At 31.4% G+C, this 17,984-nt stretch overlaps 2 protein-coding genes across 2 annotated transcripts; one reads left to right on the top strand and one right to left on the bottom strand.

Annotated features, from left to right (window-relative positions):
- Positions 1-621: 621 nt before the first annotated feature.
- Positions 622-2,349, top strand: LOC102608328 (pentatricopeptide repeat-containing protein PNM1, mitochondrial). Its single transcript, XM_006477639.4, has one exon. It carries the CDS (start codon positions 661-663, stop codon positions 2,170-2,172), a length of 1,512 nt encoding a protein of 503 aa, XP_006477702.2. The 5' UTR covers positions 622-660; the 3' UTR covers positions 2,173-2,349.
- Positions 2,350-4,996: 2,647 nt separating this feature from the next.
- LOC102618357 (cleavage stimulation factor subunit 50) lies at positions 4,997-9,457 on the bottom strand. The gene is made up of 14 exons (XM_006485458.4): positions 9,074-9,457; positions 8,904-8,987; positions 8,673-8,815; positions 8,403-8,475; positions 8,234-8,317; positions 8,064-8,150; positions 7,690-7,760; positions 7,397-7,448; positions 7,220-7,277; positions 6,570-6,670; positions 6,313-6,467; positions 5,743-5,851; positions 5,528-5,584; positions 4,997-5,450 (listed from the first exon to the last, which is right to left on the bottom strand). Exons 1-14 carry the CDS (start codon positions 9,191-9,193, stop codon positions 5,295-5,297), a joined length of 1,350 nt encoding a protein of 449 aa, XP_006485521.2. The 5' UTR covers positions 9,194-9,457; the 3' UTR covers positions 4,997-5,294.
- Positions 9,458-17,984: the final 8,527 nt, after the last annotated feature.

Raw genomic sequence — 17,984 nt, forward strand, 5'->3', positions numbered from 1 at the left:
TTTACATTAAAAATGGATAAACAAAGTAATTCAAAATTACATTTGTCTTTTTATCAATTGTTAGTTGTATAACTTGCAATATCAATTGTTGTTGTCATCTTTTATATGTATGAATTTTCATTTTTTTCCCAGGCTTACAGACAGAATAATAGTGTAGCAGACACTTTAGCCAATCACGTGTTGGCTATCATGAATTTATTTCCCCAACTATAAGAAAACCATTTTAAGCCCATCTAATTATTAATCATCAAAATAAGGGTAAAATGTGCATGAATTGCTGCACAAATTTACAATGCAAAAGAAGCAAAAGCTTTGTTGACTCTTATATTATTTAAAGAATTAAAGGTGGTGGTGATAAATTCATCATCATAAGGTCACACCTTAGGCTTTCTTTCAGCCATATTTTTTGGTGCTTCCTTAATAGAGCCTACCCACATTTTATAAGACTGAAAATGGATAACTAAGCCTAAGTATCATTAGGACATGCTATGTGCTCACTTAGCACCCTTACCCAAACAAAACTCATTTGGGCCCTACGCTCTTGGGTTGGGCAGCCTAATTGGACCAATGTTATGGCCCAAAACCCAATTTTGTAGCTTCTCAATTGCTCCCATCTCAGCGTTTTACTCGACTACCCCCCTTGATTCTGCCTCTGCGAAAATGCCTCCTTCGACCTCTCTGCTACTCGGCAGACTTCTCCTTCAACAGCGCCCCCACCGCTTCATTTCTCCACAATCCACTTATTTTTCCCGTTTTTCCCCCACTCGTTACCTCAATTTCCTCTCTAAACCCTTTTCCTCTAAACCCACCTCAAACCCTAAAACCATAGATGACCCAGATCAAGTAATCGCCCGCTCTCTCTCCGGAGAGTTACTCGAGAATCTTGAGGCTGACCCATTACCCATTTCTCAGAGACTCCATCTCATCTTCTCTCACGTAACGCCCACGCCTTCGCTGGTCCAATCCACACTCAATTTTTCGCCTGAAGCCGGCCGTGCGATTCTAGGGTTTAACCACTGGCTTACTCAAAATGCAAATTTTTCACACACTGATGAAACGCTGTCCTTTTTCACTGACTATTTCGGTCGCAGAAAGGATTTCAAAGCCATCCATGATTTTCTTGTTGACAATAAGGAAGTTTTGGGACCTAAAACCTTAGCATCTTGCATTGATAGATTGGTTAGGGCGGGTAGGCCTACTCAGGTTTTAGGGTTTTTTGAGAGAATGGAGAGAGATTATGGGTTTAAAAGGGATAAAGATTCTCTTAGATTGGTTGTAGAGAAGTTATGTGAAAATGGGTATGCAAGTTATGCGGAGAAATTGGTGAAAGACACTGCTAATGAGATATTCCCCGATGATAAGATATGTGATTTGTTGATTAAAGGTTGGTGTGTTGATGGGAAGCTTGATGAAGCAAAAAGATTAGCTGGGGAGATGTACAGAGGGGGCTTTGAGCTTGGTACAGTCGCTTACAACTGTATTCTTGATTGTGTTTCTAAGCTTTGTAGGAAAAAAGACCCGTTTAGGCTTGATTCTGAGGCTGAGAAGGTGTTGTTGGATATGGAGTATAATGGGGTTCCAAGAAATGTGGAGACATTCAATGTGTTGATTAGTAACTTGTGCAAGATTAGGAGAACTGAGGATGCAGTTAAGTTGTTTTATAGGATGGGAGAATGGGGCTGTCATCCGAATGAGACTACATTCCTTGTTTTGATTAAGAGTTTGTATCAGGCTGCAAGGGTTGGAGAAGGTGATGAAATGATTGATAGAATGAAAAGTGCTGGTTATGCAATTGGTAAGAAGGATTATTATGAGTTCTTGACGAGACTGTGTGGGATTGAGAGGATCGAACAGGCGATGAGTGTGTTTGAGAAGATGAAGACAGATGGGCACAATCCTGATTCCGAGACATATGATTTGTTGATGACGAAATGGTGTGCTCATAATCGAGTTGATAAGGCTAATGCATTGTTCGATGAGGCAGTGAGAAATGGGGTGGAGGTTAAGCCAAAGGAGTATAGGGTGGATCCAAGGTACTTGAAGAAACCGATTGCAGTGAAAAAAGGGAAGAAGAGGGAGACATTACCTGAGAAAATGGCAAGAAAGAGGAGACGCCTGAAGCAAATCCGATTAAGTTTTGTGAAGAAGCCAAAACGAATGATGATGCGATGAAACTTTTGGTGTTCACTTAATTTTTTTTTGCAATGTGGAATTACCAAGGGCCAAGGTCCTATTCTGAAATTTGCTAATTTGTTTTTGAGGTTCAGTGTTGTTTTTAATGTTCTTGTTGTTATCCTTTCAGTAATTGCAACATTAGAAAAATAAACTTTTGTTTACTCTTGATTTGAAGTATACTCTCTTCATTTTTTCATGAGCATCGATTGTTTAGTCTAGTGAACCCTTTGATGTCTCAAATTATTCTTTGTACTAATAGAACCTGTGAATTTTTTGCTTCGCTTGCTTGTAATCTTTATCAATTTTGTTTATTTGATAGATGTAAAATATTTGATCTGTTTATGTGATCTACATTTTATTCTATTTTTGTTCGAGAAATGTGTAGTAAAATAATTAAGATAAAATCATAAATAAGTTGCGGTGGAAAATAGAATATGGTTATAAATAAAACAAATAAAAGTCAGGGCGTGCTGTGCACGGTCTTTAAGACTACATTTGCCCCTCAAAATAATATTTTGATGCAAATAGGTTATTCATATATAATTTTCAGGATACACACTCAATACAATAATTTGGAACACTAGAGAAAATATACAATATGATTAAAGATGGTCAACGAACATGCCGTCAAATTTTGGTCCACTAGGGTCCATGGGCTGACATGGTATAACCCATCAAGTTGGTGGGTTATGCCTAAATTTTTTTTATAAGGGCCCGGCACGGCGCACGGCTCACGGCATGAGCCCACTCGTGCCGTTCCCAAAAAAGACTCATCAATTTTTTTTTCTTCAAACCCACATGTCAAGCGTGCTCCCACGTGCCTGACATACTTTATTCAAGCTCACGTGTTTGGAGTACTTTTTTAAGCCGATCAACAACAACAACAACAATTTTTATTAAGAGAACAATTAACATTTTATTATTAGTTTATCATAATTTTACAATTATATATTTAATTTCACAATAACTAATCATAACATAACAATATATAAATTTAATTCCATAAATCATAGTAATAATTAATGAAAATTAAAATTACAATCCTAGAATAACGATTACAAGATGTCACAACTACAAGATATCAATTATAACAAATCACAAGTCACAACCTACAAATATTTCGTTCATAATTTTTTTTGTGTATAAATACGTAAAATATTAATGTCGTAAAAATGAACTAGGCTATGATTTCAAAAATGAAATATTAATGTTGTAAAAAATTTATTTATCATTTATAAAATCATTATATTTATAATTTTATTTATTAAAATCATTATATTTATTAAAATCATTATATTTATTTATTCATTTAATAAATTATAAACACAAAACAGTTATAATATTTATTTAAACTAAGACTTAAATTAATTTTTAAAAACTTATGCTAAAAAATATATTAAAAAATTTAATTTTAAGATATTTATAAAATCATAACATTTTATATTTACTTTTCATTAAAATTTTTTATTTTGATATACTTTGGCCCATGTGCTATTGATGACTCACGGGCCGCGTGTTATCCCATCAATCAAGTGTGTTTATTACGTGTCTTTTCGCGTGCCGTGCTTTGGTCTATCTCTAATCGTGTCGTACTTTTAAGATCCGCGTGCCTAAAATTCTAGAACCGGCCCAACTCACGTGCACGTCGAACCTTGACGCGTGCCCTATCGAAACGCTCTCATGCTGTGTTGTGCCGCATGTTGCCCGGCTCATTGGCCATCTTTAAACATGATGATTTATGTTGTAGTGTTTGGAATGTGGAAGAAGTAGAGTTGAAGAAGAAGTATTAGAAGAAAAATGTACAATACGTTGATTTATATTGTAGTGTTTGGAATATAGAAGTAGAGTTGAAGAAGTAGTAAAAAGAAAATTCGATATTTTACCGTAATCTGTAGACTCCTATTTATAGAATAACGGCATTTATTCCAAATATCTCTTGGAATAGTCGCCATTTAATTTAATTCTCTTTTAACTACTTTCAACCTTTTTTTAACCTTATTTTCGTAAGTACCATAACTTCCACAGAAACGTTTAAATTTGAACTCTTGTAGTTTGATTCAAATTCAATCATGCAGGATTCAGTATTTTGAAATGCGCTCGCATGCTCACAACAAAATGAATATTCAGATTATGGTCATTTTCAAATGGTTAATCTTTGGGATCAGGCTTTTATGTTCGGGTTTATTAATATCTGATTGTATCATTTTTATCAAACCAGAAGGATGAGAAGTTTTACTGTTTTTCCTCTGGGGTCCTTTTTGAACGTACTTTTATGCATTTGGCGTAGATAAAAATGTGGTTTCCTTACTAATCTGGATGCTTTGTATTTGTTTGGATTCCAGTAAGATGAATTTACAAGGCGGCAAATAAATGATGTTATAATTGATGGTACTTAAATGCAAACTCAACAGATGTTAGAGACTGCTTAACATCTTTGAAGTTGTATGTTTGTGAATAAAGAAAAATTTTAATCTTTGAAGCTGTATATTTGTGAATAAAGAAAGATCTGAGATGTGGCTGCGAAGGGCGTTTTCACAAAATGAAAATGGTAGCTTCAATTATGCATTGCGGGAAGATACGTGTGATTAATTTTCAAGTCATCGTTTGCTGCAAGGAGCTCAATACAACATGATTGATCGTCAGTACCATTTGACATGTATTGCATGGCGTAACGACGATCTAAAAATTCATTCGCTGAGAATTGTGGATGATCTGTAGATTCGAGGATGCTTGTTCGTAAGAAATTTCATTGTCATTTGCCCTTGGGCTCATTACATACTTTCATGAAATAGCGGAAGAGACAAGCACGTACAAATATTAGTAACAGTTAAAAAGGATGCAACTTTTATCTTAGTTTTTTTACCAATGAAGGCAACGCACAAGTATTACACTTTCGATGTAATTGGTACCACTTAACTGTACAAAATGTTCTAAGATTAATAATAGCGGTAAAAGCACTCAAAATTGGACTTAAAAGGGGAATTTGCTTTAGCATTTCAAGATTCGTTGTGCTCGCGCAAAAATGTTGTAGTCAATTCTCAATCGCTTTTGAGTCTTCATCAGACAAACACATGAGATGCTTTGAGTTGAGAAGGCCATTCCAAAGCTCTTCCATGTCCCTACAGAATCTCTTTCCAGAACCGGACTGACCTGTCAGTCCCACAGGTAATGAAGGCAGCCTCTGCTGGAGAATGCTCAATCCAACGAGGTGCGCCAATATGATTCGACGACCACTTTGCCACCTTTTCAGCTGTTAAAGCATCCCAGATAACAATCTGCAAACATCCAGATTTATATGTAAAACACAAATGAATGACGGGACAATATTGCTTAACTTATTAGCTCAACAAACCTCATTGCTAGGTTCGTCAATGGACAGTACAAACTCTTCAGTGTCGTTAAAAACAGCCTGCAGATATTATTCATAAAATAGTGGTGAGATAGAAACAGTATCATTTGCTAAGGGCATTTGGATGTACATGGAATTTTTGAAAGAGGTTAATTAAAATTCAAGGCAAAAGAACAAATACACAGTTAATTCCAAAACGAAGCCATTTTTCAATGTACCTGGAATCGTAGTTGTGTATGCGTGGCTCCAAGATATTGTTTGACCAATCTTCCACTACTAACTTCCCAAAGCTTCACAGTTGAATCCTTCCCACAGGAAAGAACAAACCTAGAAAGTCACCACTTCAGCCATACTGCTAAACCATTTGCAAAGACTTACCATTTGAAGCAGCAATGTTCCATCTACATTACCAATTGTTGAAAGAAATGAAATATACTACTTCACAAGAAATCTGTGCTGTAACCATTTTCTGCTCTGGAAAATAAACTCTAATTCATCCCCATAAACTAATTACTTTGCTTTGCTACTTGTTGCAATTAAGATTCAGAAAAAGAGAGTGCTAGTTGACAATAAAGATTAGCATGGAAATTTATTTCAACCCTTGACAAATAAGTGCACAAGAACTTCTAAGAAACCTACAGCCACATATTCCTCCAAATCATGTTCCTAGATCATTAATCATTTTACTCATCCATAATTCATGAAATAGCTTGCTTGACCTAACATGATTTTACACATGTAGCAACCAACAATATGCGGTGTTTCTGTACATATTCTGTTAAGCATACCTTTGATCCTTCGTAAAGTTTGCGCTGGTGGCCTCCGCAGTTCCATGTGCACCGACTATGGAGCGCACACAATTGGCACTTACCCCATCCCACAAACGAATAGCACCATCTTTGGATGCCGTAACATACATACCGCCTGTGGATGAATACCTCACCTTCATAACCGAAGAGATCAAATTGATTATCTCCATGAACTCAACCTAATATATAAATATGGATAACATGTCAAACTGAGAAAAATAGGTCTTTGACCATACCTGATTTATGGCTCCATTAACACTGATCTCTGGAACATTTGCAGATAGGTAACACTGAAAAGTATTAACATCATACAAGTGCGCAATTGGATGATCAGTTCCTGTGTTGTTTTTCCATATCAATCTTGTGAGTGGCCATATGCCATTACAGATTAAGATTAATATAAGATATAGTATTAATACAGAACTTCCATTACAACCTTCCAAGGACAAAAGGTTCATGCAATAACACATCACTGACATACTAATCACTGGTGAAGCAGTAAGTAACATATTCATATATCCACGAGGAAGATAAATGTTTTTACAAAAAGATCCTGCTGGCATTCTAATCATCTAGAATTTATGGTCAATACAGTAAGACATAAAATTAATAACAGTACTTCTATTTTAACCTTCAAAATAAACAAAGTTGACGCAATAACACATTACTTACTAATTGGAGGAACAGTCAGGAATATATTTATACAACCGCCAGGAAGACAGATGAAACTACCAAAAGAAATTTCCAGCTTTCTAATCATCTGGGAAATTATCGATTCCTCTGTAAGGTATTAGAGAAAAAGATCCCACTGACTACCTAGATACTTTTTTGGCTGTTAGTCAGCATACCTATAGGGTTTAGTGGAGAACGCAAAGGAAATAGCTACCTGCAAGAAGGAAATCCCCAGAAGGATGAAATGATACGGAACGCACATTGTGAGTATCCTGTCTCATTACAAACACAAAAATTCATTAAAACAAGTCTATATATGCCTGAGTCATAAAATCTACAGTTCAACACCATGAATCCATGATTAAATCTACATCAAGATAACAAGAAAAACCTGGATAACTCTGAATGCTCTTTTTGCAGTAGCTTTCGAAAAATCGAAGAACCTGAAAGTAGTTAATAAGCACCATAAGAAAAAAGTGAGCTCAATATCAATTTCTTAAACACCAAAATAAGACCATTGGTCTTATAAGACATTTAAAAGTGGATTAGAAACAATTAGGTGTACCATAATTGGCAAAACATTATACAATTTTGAAAAATACACTAAAATAGGAACGTAGTTAAAGATTAGGCTGAACATAAATTAATGAAGACACCTATTTTTCACAGTAGAATAAACCATACTTTATTGTGTGATCCTTGCCCCCAGATATCAGGACAGTGTTTTGAGGATGGAAATCCAAATCATTTATAGGCTGCAGATGCATCGGCAAAACAAAAGTCAACAAGAGATAGATCTTAAGACATTCACATCAGAAGGGAGTACATCAGTGTTTTGAACAGGGTATAAAAGAATGGAAGAATTACTAAGTGGTAGATTGGTAAAAAGAAAATTGAAAAAAGAACTTGGAAACTTGAGGCGAATAAAGCACAACTAGTCAGTTTTCTAAACTAAAAATGGAAATGCAAGAAACTAGACTCCACAGAACAGTTTAATGTAGTAGAGACTTTTAGAGCAGTTGGCACACAGCAATAGCCAGAAAATAAGGTGGGTTTACTTGTATATGGTCATAAAAAGTCCGTATGACTGGCCGCACAGGACCATCCGTTGAATCTGGCAGCATCATTTGCTTGATTTTTGCGACCTGAAAGAGAATATAAGAACTTTGGAGTTAGACACAGACACCCAGAAGAAAAAAGGTCAGGATAAGATTATAAATATCAAAACCTCAAAGAGCTTGATCGATGTGTCTGCACTTCCAGTCGCAATAAATCTTCCATCAGGACTAAATCTTGCACATCTGGCAATGTTCTAGAAAACGAGACCCATCAGTCCATAAACAGAAAACTAACACGAATTGTAGAAGCCACATTTATTTTCCCCTACAATGGCATACCTTGTGCTCAGAAAGATGCCGTGTCTCATGCTTAGGAAAACTCTTCGACGAGCCTTTTGTGTCTTGTACAGCACTGATTTTACAGTAGGCATGCAATATTAGTCTTTTTTGTTTCCATAACAAGTTAACTAATAACTTCTAACAGAGAACAGATTTGGGTATGAAATCCAGACACCAGCAGTAGTCATTTCACCGAAATACTAGTCCTTGAACACAATATTACATAATAAGGAAACAATTAAAGCAAGTGTTTTTGCAGAAATGCATTGCCTGAAATCAACAACAGCAGCAGCACGGGGAGCCGGGATTGAGCCGTATGCTGCAGTAGCAGTAGCAGGTATCAATGTGCTGGTGTCATACAATGAATTAGACGGAACCCCTCTTAATATCTCATCTTTCTCCACTGCAAGACCCTGTTATTGCCTTAGAACCAATGTCCAAAAGTGATCCAATAGAATTTTCTCCATTAATTTTTTCAATTTTAAAATAAAAACCAATAACCTTGGCAACCAGTTCAGTGAGCCTGTTTTGGGGAGCTTCAGCATTTAAAGGCGTCATTGTGGCTGAAGCAACAGCATTTGCAGCCTACAAAAAATTATCAATTTTTATTTTTCAGTGTGCGTGTGTGTGTGTATACTAAAGATTTTGATAAAACGAGAAAAGGGGGTTGCCTGAGAGAGATTGTGGTCGCGAAGATGAGCCACAATCAGGGAATTGACTTGACGAAACAGCTTCCCGTCCCGCAATGTCTTCTCTAAGATGCTGCAGCTGTTGTTATTGTTGCTATCCATTTTTGGTTTGCTTAAACCCTATAAACAAAAAATAATAATTCTGAATTTTGCTTCACTTCTATTGCCTTAAACCCTAACTTTTCACTTCAGCGACTTGGGCCATCCAGATTTTCCACTTCTTCATCTAATTTAGACTAGTCACGTAAATTTCTGCCAGTACTTCATTCAATTTTAATGCTTGAAATCTTTTGTTCTCTCCTTCGGTACAAGAAATTTGCAGGAATTAGTCCCGGCCATACCTATTTTTAAAAAATAGGGTATTTAGCTAAATACATGTATTGTTTATAGTTATGTAATTGGATTTTATAAGCAATTAGTCATTTACTACCTGTTTATTCAAATATTTTTAAAAATACACAAACGCCTGTGCCGCTTGAAATTAATATTTTATTACACTCATCTACTTTCATCTTATATTAATTAATAAATTTAATCGAATATTAATTAAATAACCTTTTTTATTTTATGTGTAAAATTGTTATTTTACCTAGAATAATGTTGGTGGTATATATGTATTGGGAATGACAAATGTAGAGAATTACAGTAATAATGGTAAAATTTTATTGTGTTAAAATAATGTGTTTACAACTATATGTGTAGGAATAAAATAATATTAATAGGTAAACTGTAAAAAAATAATATGTACTTCAAAGCATGTTATAAATATCATTTTTCTTAAGATGTTATTTGTCCCTATAAATTGAGTGATGCACATGGGTTAAGCAAATACATTTTCATGATACAATGAATTACTTATTTATTTGTTTGCATTGTGCATCGACGAAAGCAAACCATAATATTCTTAAATATTACAAGTCTGTCAAGAATCAATATATTATTCGTACATAAAACAATCTATTGGATATTTAAGGCACAAAAAAATATATGATTTATGATTAAATTCATTTTAAAAAAGAGGACTGAGAAAAAAGTGGTGTGAGATTATTATTTTCAATTTCATATCTAAATAGCCTAAACATGTCCCCTATATATAGATAAACTTGTGTCTCTCTATTTTGGTTGTCACCTTTTATGATATATCTCTTCATTCAAGCCATTGGATCAAGATTTGATATTAATCAATGGTTCAAATTGAATCATTACCATTTCAAATCAAATGCTACCATGAATGGATGTATCTTTGAGTAAAAAGATATCTCTTTTGTAAGACGCAATTAATTAGATATGTCTTTAAATTCAAATACCATTTATTTTGAAAAATGTTCCAACAAATAAATGCCCGAAAAATAGCAATTGCAATTTCTAATGGAGTGGTAGTTCTTTAATTAAATATATTAGAACCTTAGAAAGCTCGGCATAAATAAAGGTAATTTATACCGACTTTAACCATTATTTATTTCTTTATTTCAAAAAGTCACAAAATAAGGAAGGGGAAAAAAAAAAAAAAAAAAGGCTACAGCGAAACTATTTGTAAGCCTTAGAAGAGCGGGGGCTACCTCCAAAATAAGAAATAATGCACGTTGCGAAATTATCAATGTTGGCCCCACGACAATCTTAGACGCACGTACGCACGTATGACAATTTACTTCATCAGATAACAAAAAAGCTCGCGAGATCGCAAAATTCTGATTTTTTTTTTTTTCAATTTCCCTCGAGATAGGTATGTGATTGAAGTGATGCAATATTGTCGTATTTTTTCATAAGATTTTACTATTTTACATGTAATATAAGGTACAATCTCTCACAAGACTGCAGATCCAAGTGAGATCCATAATGCAGCTCTCTTTTTTATATATTAAAGATTTGAATAATATAAATTTTTTTATTTTTGCTGCAATATTCTTTTTTACATATTAATATTTTTAAGCTAAACTTTAAATTTATCCGATGAATATAATTCTAATCAAACATTTAAACAAGTACACTTTGTCCCATCAAACTGAAATTTTATTTTCCCTTTCGCCACTACTACGGTACTATTCGATGGATCTACTGCAGCTTATGGCTTGTGAGTCATAGCTGTGACATCAAATATGCAATGCCTCATAGTTGGGCACTATCAAGCATCAAGTAGTGAGAAAGTTATTAGAAGTCAAATAAGACATGATCATTTGTGAAATATCTTACTTCGGGTTATTTTAGTCATGGGCTACTTTTATTGATTTTATGGTAAATGCCGCCCAAAATATTTTTTAAAAATATTAAAAATATATTGTTATTTGGATTCAATTATGTTGTAACTGTACCAATAGGCCTTTGGCCCAGTGAGAGAACCCTTACACTTATAATGTTGAGTTATAATGTTGAATATAAGGGTTCGAGCTTCCATAAAAGCATTATGGGGTTTAATTTTAATCCTCATTCAATTATCAAATAATTGAGTGGAACCAATTTATTCATCACGAAATGTGAGTGGAGGGTTTAAATAATCTGTTGTATAATCTATTTGTAAATAATAATTATCTGGGTCGCGCTTCAGAGGAGTACATGTTACGAAGAAAGTCTCAGTTTGTATAATCTGTTTGTAAATAATAATATCTGATGTAATATCAGTAATAGTTATGTATAGCAGTATTTAAAAAAAAAAACTATATTGTAACTATGATACAAAGAAAAAAATTTGTAATTTTGAAAATTGACCACATCCTCCTCCGAAGTCAACAATGGCGCAGTGGGAGCTTTATCAATAACTCCACAATCTCGCAACACCTCTTAGCCTCAATTGCTCACTTTCACTCCCTTCTATTGTATCTCCCTCAATTCCTATGTGTACTGCGGCCATGGCGACAAGAAAATAGCCAAAAGAAAGCGTTTCAATCACTCCTTCGAGAACCCGAGGTAGTGTGCCAAAGAAGAAAGGTAGAGGACCACCCAGAGTGATGGCACCTACTACCCGCCGAGGGGAGACTGGTTTGTGTCTATGAGAAATTGGGTATATTTTTAAGCCTATTTCGTTGATGAAAATGGATGGAAATTGGAGATAAATTGGCTAAGTCTAAGCGTCATCAGGCAACAGAGTTAAACACGAAGGTGGTTGATGGAAACTAGAGAAAAATGGTGTTTGTTGCTCGCCTCAGTTAGAAATAGTATCGTATTTGTTTTATTTTTCTTTTTCAGTTGAGTTAAACGACATTAATTTTTCTTTTTTTCCCACAAATCACGTTATACGATGTAGTTTTCACATGTAGTTTTCACTGTACGAATGAAATGACCATTTACCCCCCCAATGTCAGCAACATTCTAACAGCATCAAGACGGAAATAAACGAGTGCATAAAATGCTAACTTCAAGTGGCGCATTGAAAAAAAAAATATTTGTGTACTTCTGAAAATGTCCGAAAAATAAGTGGTTAATAGATAATTATCCAAATTTTACTGATAGAATTTGTCATAACCAAGTCACTGTTTGATTTAGCTTATTTGATAGTTTTATTTAATTTCGTAATTTTAATAGAATTTTTAAAGATTAAATAGGTTGTTTTATTTTTATTAGAAAAATTTTAAATTTTAAGATTTTGAAAATAGATATTAAAAAGTTTTCTCAAAATGTTAACATATTTAAAATAACTTTTATTTATTTAACAATCTTATCTCATTTCTTTCGTAACATAACTTTAAAAAATTTATCTGTTAAAATAATTTTATAAATTTTAATAAAAATCTCATTGATAATTAAACAACTAATATTTTTTTTTTGTAAATACTCTATTTAAAAAATTATATTAAATGAAGAATTTTAAGTGTTATCTTATGCACAAGTGTGAACGTATTTTATATTTGTGAGCGTACTATTGGCCAATATTAATCTTTTGAGTGAAAAACATATTTATCCTTTAAAACATTTGAATGATATGTTAAAGAAAACTGAGATTATTTTAACTATTTTTTAATTTATGAAGTAACATGAAAAAAAAAAGATCATACACATAAATAAATTATGATCCTAGATAAAAAATGTCTAAGTTATAATTTACCTTGGAGATTCAAGTTTATAAAATCTACATGAGGATAGCGCGTTACGCATTTTTCACTTGTGGTAGATTGAATTCAAGTGGAAGTGGTGTTTCGCATATAAGAGATTGAAACACTCTTAATATTCGTGAGTTTTCATGTGACTAAGGGCTTGTTTCTTTGTGATTGCTTTTAAAAGGTCAAAAGTGATTTTTTTTAGGATAAAAATTTATTTAATTATTATATTTTGAAGTTAATACCTGTTTAGTCTTTATATTTTTTAAAATATCTCAAAACATTCCTGCCGTTAAATTATTGACATCTCTATTGTTACTCTTTTTTTCTTTGGGCTTGCTTTTACATTTACCTTCCTACAATAACGTTCTTTTGTTTTTACACATTAATAAAAAGAAAAAAAAATTACATTACCAATTTAACCTCAAAAAATAAAATAGAACAAAAGAATATACATTGATTTTTGTGGAATACTCTACTAAGGAGTTAATATATTAATTTATTTATTAATATCCAAAAAAATTGATAATTTAATTTTTTGACAATATTAATTTTGTTGGACATACATGAGATTTCACCAAAATTAATATATATAGTTTTTATTTTATTTTTGGGATTAAATTTGTAATTTAATTTTTTATTAAAGTCCAACAAAAAGAAATATTATTATAAGAGAGTAATATTATAAAAGTAAGATAAAAGGAACAAAATGTAACAACAATGGCATCAATGATATAACGACATAGATGTTTTGAGATATTTTTTTAAAAAAGAGCACTAACCTTAAAATATAGTGACTAAACAATTTTTTATCCTTTTTTTTTATAAATTACTTTTAGTAAATTAACTCATCCTACAGTAGATTTTGAAAAGAAAGAAAAGAATAACATTTCAAATTTTAATTTTGAAAATAAGTTTTATACATAATACAATTTCATACACATGTAAAATATATTATAAAAATCTAAAATTATCCTTAATTCAATCAAGAAATAAAACGATCAAATTCAAAGAGATTACTATTATTACCAATTATATTGAGATAACAAAATAAAAAGTACAATTAATAAAATAAAAATATTTATTTTAGTTATCAATTATTATATATACATATAAAATTTTATATATATATATATATATATATATGTTTGTGTGTGTGTGTGTGTGTATGTATGTATGTATTTATAAATATATAGATAAATTTTATTTAACATTATGTTCATTTCAATCATTTACATTTTTACAATATTTTATTGGTGAAATTTACCAAATATATACGGTTATTTTTAAAACTCACAGCATTTCTAAAAATAAATTTCACCAAATAGTTAATGGTAATTATTTCTCTTCACAACTAATTATTTCTATAATATAATTAACAGTAATTATTTTAAAAACTACAATATTATCAAATTGGCACGAAGAATATCATATCAATGTAAATAAATGAAAAAAATAGAAAAAAAAAAACAGATTTACTATACTATATAATTTAACACAATGCTTTTGCAAGTATTTTACAATCTCACAAGTCAATTCACATAAAATAACAACCATTCAAGAGTGAAAATGACCCATAGAGACTAGTGATTATATTATTGATTATTTGGAAGAGACAACAGTACGTTGAACATTGAGCAAATCAGGTATCATGTTTCCATCAATCTTAGGGTAACATGCATCAACGACAGCTATTATACATTAGGCTTCATTGCATGCCCAATATTTTATTTGATAAGCAATAATTAAAATATTCATGCTATTAATGTGCAAAAGAGTATCATGCATAACATACGTTATGTGAATAGTAAAGTTACATATAATATAATTTACATCAGAAATTATAATCTAAAAGTGATACTCAGTAATTTATAAAAATTGATTATTAAAATTGCATTTGAATTTTTTGTTTTTAGTGTTAGTTTAGTTTGATGTAACTTAAAAAGTTGTACATTTGATTGATATTTTTCTTATTTTTCTGTCGGCACAAATCCAATTTCGGGTGGTTGTTTATTACAAAAATCTTAATTTAGACTACAATTTTTTTTTGTGGTAATTTAGCATAATATATAATCGATAGTCCACAATTTTGTTGAAGAAATGTAGGGCACAAATAATTAGCTTTACAAGTTTCTTAGAATAAAAACAAAATCTAATATATATATATATGAGGAAGAAGCAGCTTAGGATAAGGATTTTGAACTTTGCTAGAAGTTGTGGACTATCGATTATATAAAAAATTTGCTATAAAAAAATTTGTAAAAAGATACCAGAAGGAAATAGGATCGAAGGATGGATGTGTTTTCGAAATAATTCTTTATTGATTGCTTTAGAAAAAACAAATTGGATCGCGGTTGTTCAAATTTTAAATTCAGTTACCAACTTTAGATTAAGTAGATTTGCTTTGGATCGTGGTTGGTCAGGTTTTATATTTATTAAATTAGTACGTGGCGTTGTTAAACCAGATCGATGCAGAAAGGAATCTGCCTTTGGACCCAGATCTGACTTAGAAAAGATCAATAGCCCGCACGTTCGGGTTTCCAGCCGATATACCAACTTAATTTTGCTTTATCAAATAATAATTAAGTTCTTTAAACGCGGTTGTCAGATTTTAAACAATTTACCAAATCTTTATTAAATTCTTTAGCAAGCCTAGCAACACATACATCTAAAGGCTTTGGTACAAACACAGTACCAGATCCGGTTCCCGGAAATGGTGCTCTGAAGGAATGGAGGGAGAAGAGAAGATTTACAACTGAGGATCGAGATCTGGTCTCTTTGCCTCAGAGGAACGTACAATTTATATGGCAGATCTGATACAGATCAGTCTGCAGAGCATGCATAGAAAGCTTTAAAAGACTGAAATTTAAATGCTTTAAATGTAAATTGCGGAAATTTAAATGTTACATAAAATTAAATTACAGAAATTTAAATTGCTGAAATTTAAAGTGCGGAAATTAAATTACTTTAAATAAAATTACAAATGCTTTAATAAAACTGGAATGAAATGCTTACATCGGTTGGTTTTCTTTGTAGAGAAGAAAGGAAAATAATGGGAAATTAATCTGAAGACAGGAGAAATTCCTTATATATATATATGTATAATTTGTTGGGTTAGGAGAAGATTAAAGATTCAGACAATCAACTGAAACATCTCAAGACTTGAGTCATCGATTTTTTTTTGGGTAATTTTTAAAAACCTCCCCTGAGGTTTAAGGCTGTTGCAAGTAGATGGTGAAAATTATTTTATTTGTAAAAGACCCCCTACCGTTAGTTAAAATTTTTATTGACTAACTGTTCACTTTAAAAAGACAATATTACCCCCAATAATAGTTTACGTCAGTTAAAATTTCCTTAAAATCTTAAAAAAAAAATTACAAACTTAAAAAAATTATATTTTATATCAAATAATTAAAATTTGTAATTTTATTACAAACTTTAAAAAATTACATTTTTATATCAAATAATTAAGATTTGTAATTTTATTACAAACTTAAAAAAAAAAGTTTACGTCAGTTAAAATTTCCTTAAAATCTTAAAAAAAATTAAAATTACAAACTTAAAAAAAATTATATTTTTATATCAAATAATTAAGATTTGTAATTTTATTACAAACTTTAAAAAATTATATTTTTATATCAAATAATTAAGATTTGTAATTTTATTACAAACTTAAAAAAATTATTTTAAGATTTGTAATTTTATTTTTTTAAGATTTTAAGGAAATATCAATAACTTGATCATGGTGAAAATAATTGTTTTAATTACTTATGAAATTGTAAATATTTAGAATTGTAAATATTAGGGGTAATATTATCTTTTCAAAATCAACAGTTAGTCAATAAAAATTTTAACTAACGATAGGGAACCTTTTACAAATAAAATAATTTTCACCATCTATTTGCAACAGCCTCAAACATCTGCAGAGGTTTTTAAAAATTACTCTTTTTTTTTTTTTTTCTTTCCTGCACCGACAGAGAGCGATTAGAAAAATTCAAGCCAAGGCCTACATGGCCCACATTCCTAGCTGGCTTGTGTTTCCCGAGTCTTTTTACACCGTTAGATTTTTTTTTAATTATTTTTTTCCTTTTGACACTTCTACTGCCTACGCGCCCCGCGAACTACCGAAATTACTAAAATATCCCTACTGAGTTTTTATACGTAGGTTTATTTTATGAATTTATAGAGAAGTTATAATTTTACCTAAGCAAATTTTAGTTTGATTTGTGTTTTCTTATATATTCATATTACATAAAATTTTCATTTAAAAAAGAACAAAGAATTTTCATGGAGTTTTGCTTGTATTGGTACAAAGCAAAATTATACAAAGTGGTCTAATGAATTTTGTTAATTATTAGTATTATGTCTCAACTAACACTTTTTTTAAAGAATAAAATGAGCATGAATCATTCTTATTAAATAAAGATATAACATTTTTCATTACCATAATTTAATAATAGAGTTTCTTTTATTTGATTGTGTTATTACAAAAATACTCTAAATTGTTCATCATTCTGTGAATTGAATGCCCAGAATCAAGAATTTAAGAAGATTGATGTATTCAAGCTGACCATGAGTAGATATAGTAATGATAATACATGTATGAGAAGTTTTACAAAAGTAAATTTTTTATCTTGATAAAGGAAGGAACAAATAAAAAAATAAAATAAAACACTAATGCATTGTATTTTGTTTTGTACTATATTGAATTTTTTTTTTATCTTTTAGTTTGTCTAACCGTTTTGATATTAAGTTTAAAACGCTATAAACTTTCTTTTTCGCACTACAATGAATTGTATTTCATAAATTTTGACAAAAATATGTTTGCTAAAATTTTTAAAAGTTGCTTATTATAAGCACCCCAT

This window comes from Citrus sinensis, chromosome 3 (assembly GCF_022201045.2).
Source record: "Citrus sinensis cultivar Valencia sweet orange chromosome 3, DVS_A1.0, whole genome shotgun sequence".
NCBI lineage: Eukaryota > Viridiplantae > Streptophyta > Magnoliopsida > Sapindales > Rutaceae > Citrus > Citrus sinensis.